General features: G+C 45.0%; 1 protein-coding gene across 2 annotated transcripts in view; it reads right to left on the bottom strand.

The window, feature by feature from the left end:
• GRB14 (growth factor receptor bound protein 14) overlaps window positions 1–20,226 on the bottom strand; it is a 45,541-nt gene extending 25,315 nt beyond the window's left edge. The window contains exons 1-2 of one of the 2 annotated variants that reach the window (XM_053408483.1): window positions 19,833–20,226; window positions 15,636–15,768 (exon numbers count right to left, since the gene is read on the bottom strand). In XM_053408483.1, the coding sequence (XP_053264458.1) occupies window positions 15,636–15,768; window positions 19,833–20,008 (309 nt within the window). In that variant the 5' untranslated portion in view covers window positions 20,009–20,226. Of the gene's footprint in view, window positions 1–481; window positions 931–15,635; window positions 15,769–19,832 lie in introns of those variants that run through there. The other variant, XM_053408489.1, reaches the window with a different exon arrangement.
• Between the last annotated feature and the right edge of the window lie 808 nt (window positions 20,227–21,034).

The following is a 21,034-nucleotide window of genomic DNA, read 5'->3' on the forward strand; positions in this document are numbered from 1 at the left end:
ATGCCACTCATCTGACTGATTGCTAACAAGCCAGGCCTCTTTTTTTAAAAAAAACATCACCACCTAATACTCTGTTGGGTCTTACACACTACTTCATTTACAGTGACCATATTATAGAATGTTAGTACATTTAAAACAACAGGAGCGGCTTTATCTACATATCAAAGCAGAAACAGCAGCAAGAAAAAGGCTCAGAGATGTGTTCGGGGTTTTTTTAAGTTATCCATTTATTTCAGTCATTTCCATCCTGCTGCCCAAGTTCCCAGGGCAACTGATGAACTGCATAATTTTGCAAGGGAGCACACATGCTAAATCCTCAGGAAGGCTGGAGATCCCACATTTAAATTAAGAGGAAAGGCAGCAATTTATGCACAGCGTGCCTTTCACACTGGATGCAATACTTATATTCTACTTTTGGGTAACCTCTGCTTCCAAAACAGAGACATGCCTCCCCTGCCCCTCAGCCTCCGAAGTCACCTACCCGTTTTTGCAGAACTATTGGAGTAACCACAGGCAAGGTTGCCCTTCTTCCGTACAAGCTCATTTCTGTCGGTCACAGGTAATTTAGCTTAGAAACTCTTGTCCAGACCACTTGCAAAATTAAGAAGACCAAAAAAAAACCACCCCCTCTGTGGATCAGCTCCCAGTCATCCACACCTTAATGAGAGTCGGTGCATAGAGACGACTAGCAAAGCAATAAAAGGCATGCTGTTTCAGTGAATCCACTCCTTCGGAAAGCCAATTAAGGATGACTCCCAGACAGAACTAGCCAATGGTAGGCCGATCGGGATACATGGGCAGGACTCCTCCTCTGTCCTTGGAAACACATTGCGATACTTCTGCTTTTTAAGTTTAAAGACCCAGATTGAACAAGCATTTAAATCACTCAAAATCTCATCTGCCTACAGTGCCTTCGCCGATGCAGCGGGGAGTTGCATCTTACTCCTCTCCCAGATAGATTAATTGTTTCAGTTTGAAATGAAAGACACACACTCTTTACCTCCAAACTGTTATGCAGCCCTTAGAAATGGCATGGATTGGAGCTGAAAATATAAGCAACGTGCATAATCCGGACCTGCTTTTTATCAGACAAGGATATGTTCCAACAACAAAGGGAGGGAGTTACATACTGTACTGCTAAACTGGTAATAGATTTGGTCCAGGAGAGTCAATTATCTTCCTGTGTCTCAGTTGCTAACTTACTTACTTACTGAGCTGGTCACAAAAATAGGCCCCAAAATTCCCCACCTCCCATTTATGGCCAAGCCAGGGTAATTTCTTTTTGTGCCAATAAGGGCAGACAGTTAAATTGAAGCAGTAGCTTTGACAATGGGATATTTCTCTGGCCTGAGCTTAAAAAGAGGAGCGTCTATTGCACACTACAGGAAAATACACAACCATATTTTTATAGCACATCCCCGAATAGCTCATAGCTCCTTCAGCACTCAGGACTAGTAATCCCTGCCAAAACTGCTGTCGTGTTTTCTTGAAATAGCTGGAATGTAGCCAATGACAGACAATAGACAAGAGGGTTAAAAAACACACCAAAAAAACAACCTCCAGGTCTCATTAGTTAGAAATTTTAAAGAATTAAGTCTTAATCAGTTACAAGGGAGGAAAGACCATGCCAATATATCCAATAACTCATTTCTTAAATACAGGCGCACAAACATGCTGGAGCATGTCTAGCTAACGTTATGAAGCTTATCCTTTTTTTATCTCGGTAAGCCATTCACAGAATTAGGTTTATAAATTTTGATGGGGACCAGACAAAAGCAGTAACCTGTGATCATGATCTGGCAGTCCTTAAACCACAACACAGGAACACAGTGTTACAAAATTTGGGTGTCTCCCCCTCTCTCTGCCAAGCGACGGCAAGAGCCCACGGGGTCTTAGGCACTCACACAGGATCCGTGCTTCTTTGGAGAATTGAAGACGCGTCGGAGACTGTTGTGGCTTTAAGAAATATGGTTTATTTACACCTTCAGTCTGCATGGAGGGAGTCCAGATGTGGTCATTTCATGGCAGCAGCGCAGGCAGCCTCAAGCCTGTCCAAGATGGATCTCAGCTATTCTTCCTGTCCAAGATGGATCTCAGCTCCTTTTCCTGTCCAAGATGGATCTCAGCTCTTCTTCCTCCCAGCAACCCTTGCCCCACCCCCCAGGCAGTTACCCTGGCAACCTTCCAAATCTCCAGTCTCTGTTCACACCTGGGGCAAGGGGAAAGGAGTTCTCTTGTATTGTTAATGTCCCTCAGCTGTTCTAGCTCTGCCAGGTTGCTTTGCATAAGCGAGCCCAGGAATTCCTTTGCAGCTTGCATTCTCCCTTCATATCACAAATAACCAAAATCCTAGCATTTATTAATTTCTAGGGTTTACCCTAAATCTATATCACCAGGAAGCTCCCTTTTATTGAGTCAGACCATTAGTGCATCAAGCTCAGTCTTACCTCCTCTGACCTGAAGCAACTAATCAAGGTTTCAGATAGTATCTTTTCACAGCATTACCTGGACACACCAGGGCTTGAACTCAGGACCTCCTGCATCTCCCAACTGTGGAAGGACGTCTGGATCCAGAATTGGCCTCCAAAGTCACCTACGGACACACCTCTAAGACCATGGAAGATAATCTTACTCAGCTACGAGTGATCACCAAAGCAGCAGCAGCAGCATGGAAAACAGGGGCTCTACCAATGAACTATAGTCCTTCCCCATAGCCTTAATTCCCTAGTGATTTGCCTTGTGCAACAAAGAAAGGTGCAATGTGATAGAATCATTTTTTGCTCCATAATGCCAGTCAACAGAAGGCTAGGCAAATGCACAGGAAACTTTGGAGATTCAGCACTTCTCAGCTTTCCCACCGCAAGCACAGTCTCTTACATTCTCTGCAAGAGAATTTTTTATTTTAAGCATTTAAAATGTTTGTGATCTTATAATGTGAATTGCATGTCTTCTGGTAGCTGCTCAGCTAGTAATCACTCAGGGCTAGAAATACGCTTCATGGGACCCCTGACCGTAATGTCCAGTCGTGGACGACTCTGGGGTTGCGGTGCTCATCTTGCTCTATAGGCCGAGGGAGCTGGCGTTTGTCTGCAGACGGCTTCCAGGTCATGTGGCCAGAATCACTAAGCCGCTTCTGGTGAACCAGAGCAGTGCACGGAAACGCCGTTTTCCTTCCCACCGGAGAGGTACCTCCGCACTTTGACATGCTTTCGAACTGCTAGGTTGGCAGGAGCTGGGACCGAGCAATGGACGAACCGCCGACCTTCTGATCGGCAAGCCCTAGGCTCTGTGGTTTAGACTACAGCGCCACCCGCGTCCCTTTCATGCTATATGCTAGGTAACCGATTCTAAAAAGTTATGTTCATTAGCTATCTTGGAGGAATTGACATGTGATATTCAAGCAGCTAGGGGTGATGCTGAGTCTTCCAATTTCACCTCCATTTGGAGGTTATTTATTTAAAAAAATAGGACACTGCAGTCACACAGGGGGTGGCAAACACCTTTAAAATATGTTCTTATTTGGCAGTAGCTATAAACAGGCAAGACCTTCTTCTTTTCCTATTTCCTTCATTATACAATTCAAGCTGTGCTTTGATACCCCCTTTATAATTTTATCCATTTCATTCACTCCTGATATTTAATTTTTCTTCTGACTTTATTATCAAAAGCCCCTTGTGTTGAACTTTTTGGTTAATGTTTGTTTTTCCCTTTGTGAATACTCTATGGCATTACATGTTGTTGGGCTCCATCTGTCTCGAGAGACAATGGAGTTCACCTCTGCAGGGGGGAGAGTCAAACAGCTATCTTAGCAGCACCGAAGTGACCTCCCCAGTGCACAAGCCTGTACAGTGCATATGGAGCTCCTGGGCTCAGCCTCGTCCACATGTCAGATCAATAAACTGAAACCAGAGCTATGACAACTCTAGTCTCCAGGCTTCTGTGACATCCCATCAGCTCAACCAATGACTAATGAGAAGTCATTCACTTGTAGTTAATACACAGCACATACACTTTAGGAGTTGCTCTTTAAGATCCTGCGGGAAATCAATATACTAGCAAATCCACATACTTGTTGTGGTAGTTTGATGCTTCTGGAAGCCCCAACTAATCCAAAATGCAGCAGCTAGGCAACTAGTCGATGCAGATGGCTGATAGCATGTAACATGTCTGCACTGGCTACTCATATATTACCTGTCCAGGTTCAATGCTCTTGTGTTGATATACAGTAGCCTGAACAACTTGGGTCCAGGACACCTTCAGCACCATCTGAGTCTTAATCCCAACTGGATCACTAAGATCATGTAGACAACCACTGTTGGTTTCCTCCCCAAGTCACAAAGGCTTGTCTAGCCTCAACCAGAAGTCAGGTGTTTAGTGTCACTGGTTACACGCTGTGGAATGCTCTTCCAGCAAAGATTCAGCAGGCATCCTTGCTTCAGACTTTCAAGTGTCTCTTGAAGACATTGTTTTATGCCAATAGGACTAAGTGGTTGTTCAGACGTTTATTGAGTAGCCAGTCAGTTTAATGATTGTTCTGTACTGCTTTTAATGGGACCAAAATTTAGAAGGATAGTCAGATATAGGACCCTGGTTGCTGCTCTCTCAAAGCTTTCCCTGGTTTATTGCAACTAGGGAAGAAAATCAATGTTCCTCAAAAAGCATGCATGTTCGAGCAAATACTCTATATGCAACAGCATCTATGATTGTGAAAGATGTGGAACTGCTTGCAGACCCAGCCAAAGTCATTAAAAAAAAAATCTGGCTTGGAGGGTCAAACATTTGCTCCTTGTCAAATTACCTTTACATCAGAAGCCATAAAGCCAAAAACAGCACAGCAATTCTCAGTTTGTTGCCAAAGTAAAGAGATGCTCAGCTCCAACCTTGGCTCATATCACTACAGTCAAGCAGCAGCAAATCCATAGTAACAATATAATCACTTTCAGCATTAGACTAAATACCCATTTGCTTTATTATCTTGAGGCTTAGGCACAGAATCTGGGGCTGTTTTGTTTTGGAAATTTCCACAATACAACCTCTGCTCTGCTGCAGCTCGTGGAATGAAGTTCTCTTCCCTTGCCTTTAGTATTGGGTCATCTCAGCTATCATTGCTAACGAAACTGAGTCAGAAGAAAGTCCCAATGCTCTCTGTGGGCTCAGTCCAACTGAGCTCAGCATCTCACTGAACTGTCAGATGAATACAGCTCTGTATAATATAATACGCAACAAGCCCAGTGCTCTCGGGAAGCTGCTTCCCTAATGGCTGCCCTAGACCTCTTGTGATGGGCAGGTGGATCTGGGGTCCCACCTCCACCATAAAATTACAGCACTATTATCACAGAACCATAGAATCGTAGAGTTGGAAGGGACCCTGAGGATCATCTAGTTCAGTGTTTCCCAAACTTGTGTCTCCAGCTGTTTTTGGACTACAACTCCCATCATCCTTAGCTAGCAGGAGCAGTGGTCAGGGATGATGGAAACTGTAGTCCAAAAACAGCTAGAGACACAAGCTTAGGAAACACTGATCCAGTCCAATGCAGGAATATGCAGCTGTCCCATATGGGGATCAAACCTGCAACCTTGGCATTATCAGCACCACGCTCTGACCAACTGAGCTATCCAGGCTCATGTTAACAGACCTGGCTTCCCCTAAAGAATCCTGGGAACTGTAGTTTAAGGGTGTTGAGAGTTCTTAGGAGACCCCTATTCTCCATACGGAGCTACAATTCCCAGATATGTCAAACTGCAGTGTCTGGGTGAACCAGTGACCCATCAGACATTGCTGGACTCAGATCAGCTCCAGACAACATAACCTAAGCTCAGAAATAATGGAATTTGTAGTCCAATAATGTCTTAACAGTCACGGGTTTCCCATCATTTTGTTAAGACAACAAATCGTTTTCAAGGCTTTCCTGCTATACTGCTTTAAGCGCTTGCAAATATGAAAAGTGAGGCATGGGTTGTTGTTTTTAGGAATGTCTCTCCAATGTTTGCTAGAATTTCTATATCCTCATTATCACAGGCTTGCAGCTATTCACAGCTCTGAGCTCTCATAAACACAGCATCTTAACAGGCTATTTGTAGCTCATGGGATCACCATACACCTTGGGCTTGCAAGATTTTTCTTTTTCTTTTTCTAAGATGGTAGCTCCAGTAGTGATGTATGGAAGTGAGAGCTGGACCATAAAGAAGGCTGATCGCCGAAGAATTGATGCTTTTGAATTATGGTGCTGGAGGAGACTCTTCAGAGTCCCATGGACTGCAAGAAGATCAAACCTATACACTCTTAAGGAAATCAGCCCTGAGTGCTCACTGGAAGGACAGATCGTGAAGCTGAGACTCCAATACTTTGGCTACCTCATGAGAAGAGAAGACTCCCTGGAAAAGACCCTGATGTTGGGAAAGATGGAGGGCACAAGGAGAAGGGGACGACAGAGGACGAGATGGTTAGATAGTGTTCTCGAAGCTACCAGCATGAGTTTGACCAAACTGCAGGAGGCAGTGGAAGACAGGAGTGCCTGGCATGCTCTGGTCCACGGGGTCACGAAGAGTCGGACACAACTAAACGACTAAACAACAACAACAACAAAGATGGTAGCTGACTTTATATCGCCACACATTGACACCAACATATCGGTGACAAGTTCAGTTGATGGATATTGTACATATATGGCTATTTGCTTGTTAATTAAAAGAATCTCTTCTAAATTACTACATAAAATCTGGAACTTCATGTTGAAGACAACACATATGGTACCATGAGTGAAATACTTTGTGGGAAGGTACTATGGAATAGTTGAGGGTTCTGTATCCTTTATCTTTTTCGCATAAGAGAGGTGAGGAATGGAAGTGGGAGAAGTTTAAAACAACAATTTTTAAAAAACCAGTGTCTTTATTTCAGTTACCTTCTTCCTATACTCAAAACAATGGCAGAAGTTTGAGTAAACAGGGATGGAAGAACACCGAGACAAAAATAGTGGTTTTAAATAATGGCAGAGGTTTGTGTATAGCAGGGATGGAGTAATGCTGAAGGTTTTTTTAAAAAACAAGCAAACTAGTTTTAACAAGGAGAAATAGCAGAGAACGGTACAATATAGAAGCTCACGCCACAAAGCTAATATCACAGTGGGTGCCTTAAATATGCAATACACTCCCCAAAGAAATGTGCCTGGTGCCAACAATTGCATTGGCTGCCCATTGTCTTTCAGGCCTAATTTAACAGGTTAAAATTTAAGGTGACCTGCCTGAGTTTTAAGATCTGCAGGTGAAGTTTAAGATCTACTGGTGGTCCCCATGCCTAATGAAATATGTGAGGCAGAGACTTGTTGGACAGGCTCCTTCTGAAGTGTCTCCCTTGCCTTTTGAACAATCTCCCTTCTGAGGTGTGCCTCACTACAACATTCATGTCATTTCACTGACAGGAGAAGATGCACTCCTTGCCTAGGCCTCCTGGGAGGAGCAAGGGGCATTGGGCATTTAAATTTTTTGCTGCTGCTGATTATATTTGTAGCTGAAGTCTGTATTTTGCTCCACAGTTGTTTAATCTTATTGTTTAATTTTTTGTTTGAACTGTGAAGATTTCCACCCGGTGACATTTTAGGAGAAGGGCAGATTATAAATACCTTTAGTAAGTAAATGAATGGCACATAAATGGCCTTGTGGGACATCTTTGGGAGAAGAAATCTTTGGCACAGGAGCAAAGCCTACACAAATCCAGAGTGGAGTCCCTGAGGCGGTTGGTTGGCACCTTGAGTGCCTCCTTCCCACAACTCCTGCAGTCAAGCTGGTGCTTTCCTTTGGACCACACCAGCAAGCCCAAGAGGGAGGTCTTGTTATCTGGGCAGCCCAAGGCCTCCATACACACTGCCCAGGCTTGGTCACTTCAGTGCTGCTAACGCAGCATAGAATCATAGAATCATAGAGTTGGAAGAGACCACAAGGGCCATCGAGTCCAACCCCCTGCCAAGCAGGAAACATCATCAGAGCTGCTTAAAGACCTCCAAAGAAGGAGACTCCACCATACTCCTTGGCAGCAAATTCCACTGTCGAACAGCTCTTACTGTCAGGAAGTTCTTCCTAATGTTTAGGTGGAATCTTCTTTCCTGCAGTTTGGATCCATTGCTCCGTGTCCGCTTCTCTGGAGCAGCAGAAAACAACCTTTCTCCCTCCTCTATGTGACATCCTTTTATATATTTGAACATGGCTATCATATCACCCCTTAACCTCCTCTTCTCCAGGCTAAACATGCCCAGCTCCCTTAGCCGTTCCTCATAAGGCATCATTTCCAGACCTTTGACCATTTTGGTTGCCCTCCTCTGGACACGTTCCAGTTTCTCAGTGTCCTTCTTGAACTGTGGTGCCCAGAACTGGACACAGTACTCCAGGTGAGGTCTGACCAGAGCAGAATACAGTGGCACTATTACTTCCCTTGATCTAGATTCCCTTGATCTAGATGCAGTTTGACTTCACCCCTGGAGGTACATTCCATTGCCTCTTGAGACAGATGGATGCCAACCAATCAAAAGGTACAAACACCCTCTCAGATCAAGGAGTAAAGAATCCAAGACCAGCCAAGTTATTTTGGCACCTGAAACATGACAACATCCTTTCATAGAATCGTAGAATTGGAAATGACTCTAAGGGTCAACATGCCCAAAATCAGCTGCCCAAAGCTACCAACTTGCTGCCGGGTAAAAGCTACCCACCCCTGCTGCTCCTTACACGGTACACCATTTTAAAAATAAAAACCAACAAGTAATTTTGTCAGCACCATACCTGCACTTCAATAAGTTCTCGGCACATTTTCTATTTTTATTTCTCATCATCTAAACTGCTCAAGCTCACCAAATGTATTTGCAAGACTGAACAATTAAGCAAAGTACTTTCTCCATTATAAGAATGTGAAAATATTCATGCACTTCATGGTCACAGCCTATTCAGGCAACAGTGAAGAGAGGGAATCAGGTGTGAAAGGCAAACTCCCTTAACGTAAGGAGCAAACACTAGAAATCTGAAGTTCATAGGCCATTTATATTTTTAAAAATATTCACTAGAAAAGTAGCCACTTAGCTAGGTCACTGAACTCTGGGATCTTGTCATGTTTGCTTTCCAATTAAAAGAGAGAGAAAAAGAGAAATGAGAGACTATGTATGTATCAATATGAGAAACCTCCAGAGGATCTGGAAGATTTCAGAAAAATCTGTTGTGTTGTTTTTTGCAGAGACATTAGGCAGCAATGCTCTTCTATGACTATTTAAGTTTTGCAAGCCACCATCCCTTATAGTTTTATCAATTCCCATGCAAATACGAAACATAATGGCAGGCTACACAGAAGTTCCTGCCAATCTTTGTAATCAACCCAATGCATGCAAGGTCCCTTGGAACTTGTCCTTACAACAGCAGCTCTATGTGACTGGCCTAACTTGTGATTCCTGCTCACCCTACTTTATGAAAACCTAAGGGAGGAAGAACCCAAGAACAGCCCAATGGGGGACTGAGCATGCTCAGAATGCTGAGTGAGATCACATGGCTGAATGGCCGGAACCCTGAACAGGAGCATTCCACACTGCAACATTTTGTTGCAGGACCCACCTATTGTAGCTATCCCATAGCTATCCCATAGCTATCCCATTCCATAAAGATGACCTGATCCAAAATCCCACATAGGAACCTGCCTTTTACAGATCCATGCCATTGATTCTTCTAGCTTAGTATTGTCTACACTGATTGGCAGCAGCTCTCGGGGGTTTCAGGCAGGATTCCCCCCCCCGTCTTTTATACTTTATTGTCACTTGTACAACTTGTATACAGTGAGATTACGCGAGTAACCCCCACTCAGCTCTCTTAGTCTTAATTCCCCTCGTTTACTGACGCACACCCACCAAACCTGAAAGTCAGTTGCCCTGTTGTTATCTTTTCATTCAGCAGCCTAACAGCCCACGGATAGAAGCTGTTCTTTACCCTGTTGGTGCGACTAATCATGCTTCTATATCTTCTGCCTGAGGGCAGGAGATCAAGAAAGTGCCTGCCAGGGTATGAATCATCCCTGATAATTTTCCTTGCTCTACTGAGGCAACGTTCTTCCACAATGTCATCCAGTGGATTCACGGAACAGGCCATAATATCTTGTACTGTATTCACCACCCTCTGTAGGCACTTCCTATCAGTTGATGTCAAACCAGCATACCACACCGTGAAGCAGTTTGAAAGGACACTTTCTATTGTGGACCGGTATAAGGAGATCATCAAATGTTGATTGACATCGTTCTTTCGCAATACTCTGAGGAGATGGAGTCTCTGTTGGGCTTTCTTAACCACCTGGGTTGTATTGATTTTCCAAGTAAGGTCTTCACTGAGATAAACTCCTAGGAATTTAAAGGAAGAGACTCTCTCCACACAGCCCTTCCCGATGTACAGCAGAGCTAGTCCTACCTGGAGATTAAACTTGGAAACTTCTTCATGCAACGCAGTTGAGTTGCAACCCTCTCCTACATGTCCCTGCCCCCATGTTGTTGTTTTAAATCCTTCTTGAGGCTTGCCTGCCATTATGCAAAAGAAACATGGGTAGCATTGTCAACCCAGGACTAAGATAATCATGAGACAATTCTGTTCTTCTTAAAAAAAGGTAAAGATAAAGGTACCCCTGCCCGTACGGGCCAGTCGTGTCCGACTCTGGGGTTGCGTGCTCATCTCGCTCTAGAGGCTGTGGGCCGGCGCCGTCCGAAGACACTTCTGGGTCACGTGGCCAACGTGACAAAGCTGCAGCTGGCGAGCCAGCACGAGCGCAGCACACGGAAACGCCGTTTACCTTCCCGCTACAAAGGGGTCCCTATTTATCTACTTGCACTTAAGAGTGCTTTCGAACTGCTAGGTGGGCAGGAGCTGGGACCGAACGACGGGAGCTCACCCCGCCACGGGGATTCGAACCGCCGACCATACGATCGGCAAGTCCTAAGCACTGAGGTTTTACCCACAGCGCCACCTGCATCCCTTCTGTTCTTCTTACCTCAAGTCAAATATTATACAGTGGCACCTCAGGTTACATACGCTTCAGGTTACATACGCTTCAGGTTACAGACTCCGCTAACCCAGAAATAGTACCCCGGGTTAAGAACTTTGCTTCAGGATGAGAACAGAAATCGTGCTCCAGCGGTGCGGTGGCAGCAGGAGGCCCCATTAGCTACAGTGGTGCTTCAGGTTAAGAACAATTTCAGGTTAAGAACGGACCTCCAGAATGAATTAAGTACTTAACCTGAGGTACCACTGTACCTGCCATGAGTTCCAGACTTCACACTGAAGGGTTGGGGTGGGTGAGGGCAGAGAGCAACAATCCGTATCAAAAAAATGTCCTGTACCATACATTCTTTCAAAGTTCCCAGTATTTGGCTACATTCTAGCATTAGTCAGCACCGAGGTTCAGTCAACAGTTTTTCTAAAATAAACCATGGGGTTTATTTGGTCTATTGCGATGAAATTATCTACAAATTATGAACAACTAAGAGTGAGATAAACATGCAGAGAAATGTTTCCGCAGAAGAAAATGTTCCTAGCTTTAAATACCCTTGAGTTTTGTTTTGGCACTTGCAATCGTGTTCCAAGGTAGCCCACTTTGCCTTGAACTGTTTATTGTGGGGAAGTCACGGCTAGCTTATCTTTGACCAAAGCAAGATTCATCCTTCAGCTGCACATTTACCTTCTATTCACCCCCCCCCCCGCTGATTTATTTTAATTCATTGTGTCCCAAAGCAACCAACGTGCCGCTGAAAATAGAGGCATATTGAAATACGGCTGTGCAGGCCCCAATCCCCGAGCGGTGAGAGTTCCCAAGGGTCTCGGCACATTCCTTGGGCTGGGTCTCCCTGGACGGAAGGTCATGGCTGTGGAGCCTTTGTGATAAATGGCTCGCAGCATTAACACTCCCCACAGATCTTGTTCCCTCAGGGCTCCTTTCCAAGCCATAGGTTTGGATTCTGCACAAAGAGCAAGCCAGGGGTCTGTGTCTCTTCCAGCTCCCAAATACCGCACTGACCGCCAGCCCTATTGCTATTAAAGTCTCCTATGACATCATGTCCCGTCCCCCAAATCTCCATAAGTTTCTATGACTCAACATAACAAACACAGCATACTTGGCTGACAGATCTGAGCATTTTGGCAGCTTTTTCTTTGAGGGAATATAATCCTGGAGTTATAAAATCATGGGCAAGATCCCAAAGATGATATCTAGACTTAACTACCCCCCCAACTCACAACAATACCTTAAGAATCACCTCTCCCCATTAAAACTGACCCGGACCCTGCGCTTGTCATCCGAGACCCTTCTCTATGTCCTCCATGCCGATTGTGGAATGCTCTCCCCAGAGAGGCTTGCCTGGTGCCATCACTACATGTCTTTAGGCGCCAAGCAAAAACATTTCTCTTTACCCAGGCCTAAGGCTATTAAATATGGCGGTCGCTTCACTGCTCTTTTAAGCCTTCCTGCTGCCTGCCAGAAGTTTGGACTTCGCCCACAGAATTTTATCCAACGCGGGAATGTTCCATCAGGAAAAAGATTTCTGCTTGCTCAAGAGAATGTTCTCCCCACTTCCCCGCTCCCCCCCCCCGCCAATCCTCCCTTAAGACTCTAATGTAGACTCACTAATTCCTATGTACTGCAATTCTAGACACACTTACTAAGACGTTCTACTTCATTCCATGGGATTTACTTCTAAATAAATGTGCAAAGAATCGTCCTTTACCTGAGAGTAAGCTTCAGTGAAGAGACTGAGAAACAATCCACAGAAAGGCAATATAGATGGAGATCCCTCACAAAAGACTTCATCAACAACTGTATACTAGCTTTCACATTTTGTATACCTTCCAACAGTATGAGATTTTGTTTTAAGAAAACTTTCCCAACTCTCACTAAGTCACACTTTACACCTTCAAGGACTCTGGAAGCATTTGACCTGCTTTTAACTAATCCCTTCATCTTTGAGAAGTTTTTGCTTTCGCAATCAAATGTAACCAAGCTGGACTTTCTAGGCAACTTTCCACTTGTATACATTGAATTTGATCTCACAGTCATCACTGTTCCCAGTGCGTTCAACAGAACTTCTAGCTCGAATCTGATCCAGGGCACCGCTTGCGACAGGGTCCCCTCTGGCTGTTTCCACAACCCACTGTTTCAAAGCATGTGTGGTATGTTCTTTTTTGTTGTAAACAAAACTGTACTTACCAAGTCAATGAGAGGGTAGCTGAAAGCACATTCTATCTCAGCAGTGTCAGCAAGCATGTGGATGTAAACATTATATACCTGGGCTTCCAATGGTTTTTTCACAATTAACTTGAATTAACTTTATCAGTCATGGGACAAGAGGACAGGTCTTCTGTAGGCTAGTTGCTGGTTTAAGATCAGGAAGCAAAGAGTAGAACCAACTTTGGGAAGCAGATCCAAGGTTTTGCATTGGGACCCGTGCATTTTAACTTGTTCTTAATTGACCTGGAAGGAGCGAGCAGTTTGCTGGTAACACCAAATAACTCAGGGCGGTAAAAGCAAAAGGGGGTTGCAAAGAGATTCAAAAGCTTCTCTCCAAAATGGGTGAATGGCCAATTAAATAGCAAATGAGGTTCAGTTTAATTAAGTATAAAGGGATGCAAATTGAGGCAATCAGAAAGGGGCTGTGGTAGCTAAGTCAGGAAAGAAGTAATTCCATGTGCAGCAGCTGCAAAAATAGCAAATTCCATGCTAAGGATTATTAGCAGAGAGACAGTAAACTAGATAGCAGATAATATTTTTGTTAAACAAACCTATGATGTAGCCACATTTGGAATCTCCTTTACAGTTCTGCTTGTCCTGTCCCCAAAAGTTGGAAAAGGCACCGAGAGGGGAAACTAAAATAACTGAGGCGCTATGATACCTTCCTTATGAGGAAAAGGTAAATCAATTTACAAAAAGGATGACAAATAAGAAAGAGCCACGCTGTTGCAATAGGGTTTCAAATACCAGTTTCCCCTAAGAATTGTTTAGTTATAATAAAATCAGAACTGAGGGCTAACTTACATTGTTACCGTAACAGCAACAATTATGGCAGGCATAGGCAAACTCAGCCCTCCAGATGTTTTGGGACTACAACTCCCATCATCCCTGACCACTGGTCCTGTTAGCTAGGGGTGATGGGAGTTGTAGTCCCAAAACTTCTAGAGGGTCGAGTTTGCCTAAGCCTGAATTATGGCAATAGTTCTTCCCTGTCATGGGCCAGGAGTCAGCTTCGCCTGCTGAACAGCAGCCTGAAGGGGGGAAAGGCAGAGTGACTCCACCTGCAGCTGATCAGCCATCAAGGACACAGAGGAGAAGGTGCTGATGAGAACCAGCTGGCTTCCGTCTTCTGCAGCAGAGCTTCCAGCAGCAGTCAGATGCTGGTAACAATGCCTGTAGTTCTTGGCCCTGTCTTGCTGCTTCCTGCTCTCCCTTGGCTCTGTGATCATCTGGATTCCCTGGCCTCTGGGCAGGACATCGTGGTAACAGTTTCATAATATTCAGCATGGCAATATATCACAGATCACAACGTATGGGTGTGCTATGTACAAAGCCATGATGTGGGAAAAACTGGTCATTGCTTCTCTCATGATTCCTGCTGCCCCTGTTGCAACAGTTGTAACAATAGGTTAAAAGTAAGTGAAAATGGATCCGTGTGTTTTTTTTATCCCTAAGTAGTGGCAGTCGCCAAGACATCACCCTGTTCGCCTGTACATAGTTCCATACTTATTTCAGACATCATGATATATAGGTATAGCATGATGTTGAAAAGCAGACCTATTCAGTATCCTAGATGATGGTTCCCTACTTCAGATCTGCTATCATTAAATTAATAAAAGTAGCCCAGTTCACCCAAGCTTATTTCTCGCCTCCTTATTTCCCTGGGCGATCACAAAGCTTTACTGAATAAAGATATGATTAAGAAGAGTGTTGAAGGTGTCAGAATCTAACAGTCTATATTTGGGATGGGGAACCAGCAGGCCTCTACATGTTGCTACAGACTACAACTCCCATCATCCATTGCCATTGGCAGTGCTGATGGGAGCTGGAGTCAACAGCATCTGGAGAGATAACAGAGTCCCAACCCTGGCCTACGACATGGGAGATTTGTATAGGCAGAAGGAAGCAAATGAGTCTAACATCAAATTCAGTGAAACTCACCATTCAAACAGAATAGATATTATTATTACTATTACAGTGGTACATACGCTTCAGGTTACATACGCTTCAGGTTACAGACTCCACTAACCCAGAAATATTGCTTCAGGTTAAGAACTTTGCTTCAGGATGAGAACAGAAATCGTGCTCCAGCGGCGCGGCGGCAGCAGGAGGCCCCATTAGCTAAAGTGGTGCTTCAGGTTAAGAACAGTTTTAGGTTAAGTATGGACCTCTGGAACGAATTAAGTACTAAACCCAAGGTACCACTGTACTACTACTACACTGGAAGCTTGCGGCAGTGAACAAACAAGAAAACATTTACTGTGCTAACTGCAAAAGCAAAACAAAATCATTCAATATTTTGAATGTGTTCAGTTTTATGTACTGGAGTAGTTTTCTCAACAATTTGAGGGGGAAAACATTATTTACTTTCGCACTTTAACTGTCAGAATTGAGTAAGGCTTACCTGTTTTATCCTGGGATTTGCCTTGGGCAACAGGCTGGCTGACAAAACAGATGTAAACGGAGAGCAGCAAAGCTCTGGGAAGGGATTTGGTATGGATGGGATTTCTAGTACATCAAGTTCTGTCTTTTTCCCCCTACGTTGAGAGATAATAATATATAGTTCATACAAAACAATTCTCTAATTCCAAGCTAAAATGCAAAAAATACAAGAAATGAAAAATGTTTGTGAAGGGAAAAATGTAAAGCTGAAAGACGCAGAGATTTCATTAGGCAGACTTTAAAGGTAGCAAGACTCTGAATCTCAAGGTCATGGGTCTGAGCCCCATGTTGCGCAAAAGATTCCTGAACTGCAGGGGGATGGACTAGATGACCCTCGTGGTCCCTTCCAAATCTACACTTCTATGAATCTATGAATTCAATAAGCACCAGTTCTATTGTCTTTTCAGGGGCTACTGAACACCCTTTCTCTTCCAGCAATCCTTTTAAGTCTATCTTAAGTGTATCCTAGATTGGCTATAAACTTGTTTTTACATGTTTTTACTGCTGATGATTTTATGATTTTTAAATTATTAATTACTTTGAGATGTTTCATGGGAAGTTATTCATAAATGGAATGAAATTAAATAAGTAAGCAAATAACCTAACTAGGCAGTTGCTGCTCAGTTCTGCCCAATGAAGAGTTCTGTGCACTTTCAAAGCTTGCACAGCCACTCCCAAAACCTGATCCGCTAAAATATCTCATAGATTCTGGGAAATAACTTTCTATAAAGGAAACAGTAATTGCTTCTGTGACAAGAACAGTGCTAGAATATTGGCTATCATTGGCCACCATTTCTCATTAATGACTTAGCCAATTCAAAGTCAAAATAATGCAGGTTCAAGGGTGAGACAAAAATCTTAAGCACCATAGAACAATTTCCAGGGATGTCTTCTGGTTTGGGTAAGCTTGAAGTTACAGTCTTAATCCTTACAAGGAATTATATTGTAAAAAGTTCAAGTGAAACCAACCATAGTTAATCGTTAACTTATGAGGATCACAAACATTCTGCTTGATCTCTTGAAGTGAGATCCACCATGTTCAATGGGGCTCATTCCAAAATATGACTGCATAAAAGGGCAACTTTAGGCTTGAATACTTACTTTGGGTAAATCCCATTTAAATTCAAATTAATATGAACACAATCCAGGGCTAGCCCTAGTATGAACCAGTATAAGAGAGCTAGTTCAGGAGGCAAATAATACAAAGGACTCCCATGGATGGTCAGCAAATTTTGGCACCATTCAAATGTTATGTTTCCCATCACAAAATGTCTTGAACTGTCCCTGGCAGGGATCAGGAGTGACATTTCAGGTAATCTCAAATGCATTGTTTAAGATCTTTTTCCATTAAAGCTTTTAGAACAATAAAAACACGCAGTTGTGCTGATTACCCATTACCATCAGCACCATAAATACTGACGATTCTGCTTTAAAGTTACTCTTTAACTTTCCTGCTGCTCTTTACCTGCTAGGCATCTGGAAGATTTATGGCCCATAAGGAAAGTTTCTGCATTTATTAATTTCATAAATAAGCAGAGAGTGAAAATTCAACAGAATAATTTATTCTGCCTTTTTACATGTACGCAATTATAAATCCATCTGACTACTTTACTACAGTACAGCCTCAATAAATTAAAAAAACATAGAATTTATATACTGCTTGATTGCGAGAAATCTCAAATGTCAAATACACAAATGTCTCCATATACAAATAAGTCTGTATAACCCATCTAATTTAAACAGTCAAAATGCAAGTCTAAAGAGAATGCTACTGGAAGAACCTGAGTTTTCAGACTGCCACTTTTTCAGGGGGGGGGGGATCCAATCACATACCAATAAATTCAGGTTGCAAAGTTAAAATTAATTTGAAACTCATCTACTGTTGTGTATGCTGATGGGTTCGGTTGGTGCTTTTTGGTCCAGTTGGCCTCCTGTAGTTTTTGCCCCATTCTAGCTGCTGGGTGGGGGACACGGGTGGCGCTGTGGGTAAAACCTCAGCGCCTAGGACTTGCCGATCGTCAGGTCGGCGGTTCGAATCCCCGCGGCGGGGTGCGCTCCCGCTGCTCGGTCCCAGCGCCTGCCAACCTAGCAGTTCGAAAGCACCCCCGGGTGCAAGTAGATAAATAGGGACCGCTTACTAGCGGGAAGGTAAATGGCGTTTCCGTGTGCTGCGCTGGCTCGCCAGATGCAGCTTCTCACGCTGGCCACGTGACCCGGAAGTGTCTTCGGACAGCGCTGGCCCCCAGCTTCTTTAGCGAGATGGGCGCGCAACCTCAGAGTCGGACACGACTGGCCCGTACGGGCAGGGGTACCTTTACCTTTACCTAGCTGCTGGGTGGAGCTTTTCCCTCAGTCTAGTTATGTTATAATAAAGCAAGGTTTTGTTTGAAGGCCTGGGGTATGTACAGTATTGTTTTCTCCCTGAACCAACACAACATGCACAACCATTCTCCCCCCACAACACACAAGTCAGACTTTTTGCAATAAGGAAATGCCTTAATGCCTTATTTTGCAATATGGGGAAAGCCCTGTAAAGTGGAATAACACAAGCTGCTCTAATCTCCCCACACACATATCAGAATGAATGCTCCATAGGTAGCAAATATCACCTGATCTCCCCAAGAAGTTCAGTGCAAACAAATCAGGTGGTCTGGAAGCAGCCCCAGTCTCATTAAGCATGACAAAAGTGAACATGAAACAATGGTGCCTCAATTCACTTTCAGAAAATTATCCTTGTCGCTTGACTCCTTGTCAGAAAGTTCTTTTGTCATGGTAAACAGAACCCAGTACTCTCTATTCCCCAGGTAAGATTTAGCAATAGAGTGCCCCACCCTTACTTGCGGAAAATGTTATTAACATAAAAGAATGCCAATCACAAAACCCACTGAAATAGTAACTTTTAAAAATCCATGCAAAGTGACAGTTTGATGGGATTTTCTACCACATACCTTCAACCCAATTTTACTTCCAAAATCGAATCCAATATATAATTACACAGGCCTCCGAAACATTTCTAGCAGTTCTGTGCTGATGTCAACCTTCCCCCAATTGTTCAAAGGCACCCAAGTTCTTTGCCTTGAGTTTCACCTAGTTCAGACAGGGCCCCTGCCAGAGATTATTTGGCCCACAGAAGCCCAAGGGGAGATCACCTGTTCAGAAGGGAAGGCTTGCAAGCTGTGATTCTTGCTGGGCGGCGGGGGGGGGGGATGAATAAGGATGAAGGAGGCCCTAAAAAAAAAGCTGAGGGGGGCTGTGGCCTTGCAGATGCCAGAATGACTATCAGCAGATCCAGCCAGGATGGCCAATAGCCAGAGATTAGGAGAGCTGTAGCCCAAATTGGAAGTTGTCCACCATGTTGTCCACCCCTGCTCTAAAACGAATGAACTTTCCCCCTGCTCGCCAGAGAGAGTCTTCTCTTGAGAATCTACCTGCTTATCTAATAACCCAGCATAAAAGGTAAAGGTAAAGGGACCCTGACCATTAGGTCCAGTCGTGGCCGACTCTGGGGTTGCGGCGCTCATCTCGCTTTATTGGCCGAGGGAGCCGGCGTACAGCTTCCGGGTCATGTGGCCAGCAGGACTAAGCCCCTTCTGGCGAACCAGAGCAGCGCATGGAAACGCCGTTTACCTTCCCGCCGGAGCGGTACCTATTTATCTACTTGCACTTTGACGTGCTTTCAAACTGCTAGGTTGGCAAGAGCAGGGACTGAGCAACGGGAGCTCACCCCGTTACGGGGATTTGAACCGCCGACCTTCTGATCGGCAAGTCCTAGGCTCTGTGGTTTAACCCACAGCGCCACGCGTGTCCCTATAACCCAGCATAGGATCATAGAATTGTGGAGCAGGAAGGAACCCCGAGGGTCATCCAGCCCAACCCCCCTGCAATGCAGGAATCTCAACTGAAGCATCCATGACAAAGTGGGCCACTCGACGCCTCCAGTGTTAACCAGCAGACATCTCGGCAATTGTCCTCTTCCCCTCTTGACATCGTTAAGATACACTCCCCCTGCACATGGAGGCTTCTTCCAGTAGCTCTCCCGGGGTTCTGAGCCGTCCTCTTTGCTCCCTACCTAGGATCCCTTAACTTGAAAGGATGCCCCTCCTTTGTACTTGAACCCCTCCCCCCCTTTCCACCAGGCACCCAAAGCGGCCAGGTTTACCTGTCTTCCCTGAGGCGAGCCGAGAGGAGGGGCGGCGCTGGCGTGAGCCAAGGCGAGAAGGCGAGCTCTCCGAGGCGGCGACCCCCGCCGCCCTTCGGGGAAAGTCCTCCGCGGCGCTCCACCGCAACCCTCCCCGCGCTGCTCCGCAAACCTGCCGCCACAGGGGTAGCCATCATCCCCCCCCCCAAGCCGGTTGCTGCTGCTGCTGCTTCTGCCGCCGCCGCCTCCTCCGCTGCAGCTCCTAAAGGCACATCAGCATCCCTCCTGGACCGGTCGGGATCCCGGGGCCGGAGGTGCCCGCTGGCGGCTGCTCGAGCGCGGGAGAGACCGGCCCCGGCAGCCCCGGCAGCAGCGCACACCTTCCCTTCCTTCGCCCGGCTCTCGGCCAAGCCCCACGTGCGGCGTTCAGCGAGAAGGGGAGGAGCCGCCCGAGAAGCCAGCGAAGAGGTGATTCCCCGCGAGGAAGTCCGGGGCGGGGCTGCGGGGGGGGGGAGAAGCCAGGGATCGGGGGGCCGGAGGGACTGCCGCGGGCCGGAGGGGCACGAGAGCCGACCTCTCACTCCCACCCACCGCCTCTCTAATTGGCACTTGAAACCAGATCGCGGAGGCTGAGCCAGTGCACACTTACCTGGGAGTAACGCCACCGACCACAATAGGACTTACTTCTGAGTAAAGATTGCTGTGAGGGTGGATGCGCCCCCCTCACCCCACCCCATAAATGCTCTCCTGTGCTGCCAATTACGGAGAAGTGAATCCCATTGATTCCAGTGAGGCTTACTAGTTCCTTTAATAATCTGTCCTCATCTTTTATCTTGCGCTGCACAATTTTGTACAGTTGCACAATACCGCATTGTCATTTTAATTTATTGTTTTTTTTATCCTGCAAGCTGGCCCATAATGTTTTGGGTGCATATAATTTCGCTCATGCATACCTTCCGACATTTCTCAAAAAAATATATGCTATTCAATAATAATAATAAAAAATTTTATTATTTATATCCCATCTATCTGATTGGGTTGCCCCAGCCACTATGGGCAGCTTCCAATATATATAAAAACACAATGAAACTATACAGGGCTGTGTCTTCAGATGTCTTCTAAAGGTTATCTCCTTGGCTCAGGGGTTGCATAATTCCATACTCTCCAACATTTCTTTGATGGAAAGAGGGACGTTCTAAGGAAAAGCAGGACATTCCTGGATC

Source organism: Podarcis raffonei, chromosome 1, assembly GCF_027172205.1.
Source record: "Podarcis raffonei isolate rPodRaf1 chromosome 1, rPodRaf1.pri, whole genome shotgun sequence".
Classification (NCBI taxonomy): Eukaryota; Metazoa; Chordata; class Lepidosauria; order Squamata; family Lacertidae; genus Podarcis; species Podarcis raffonei.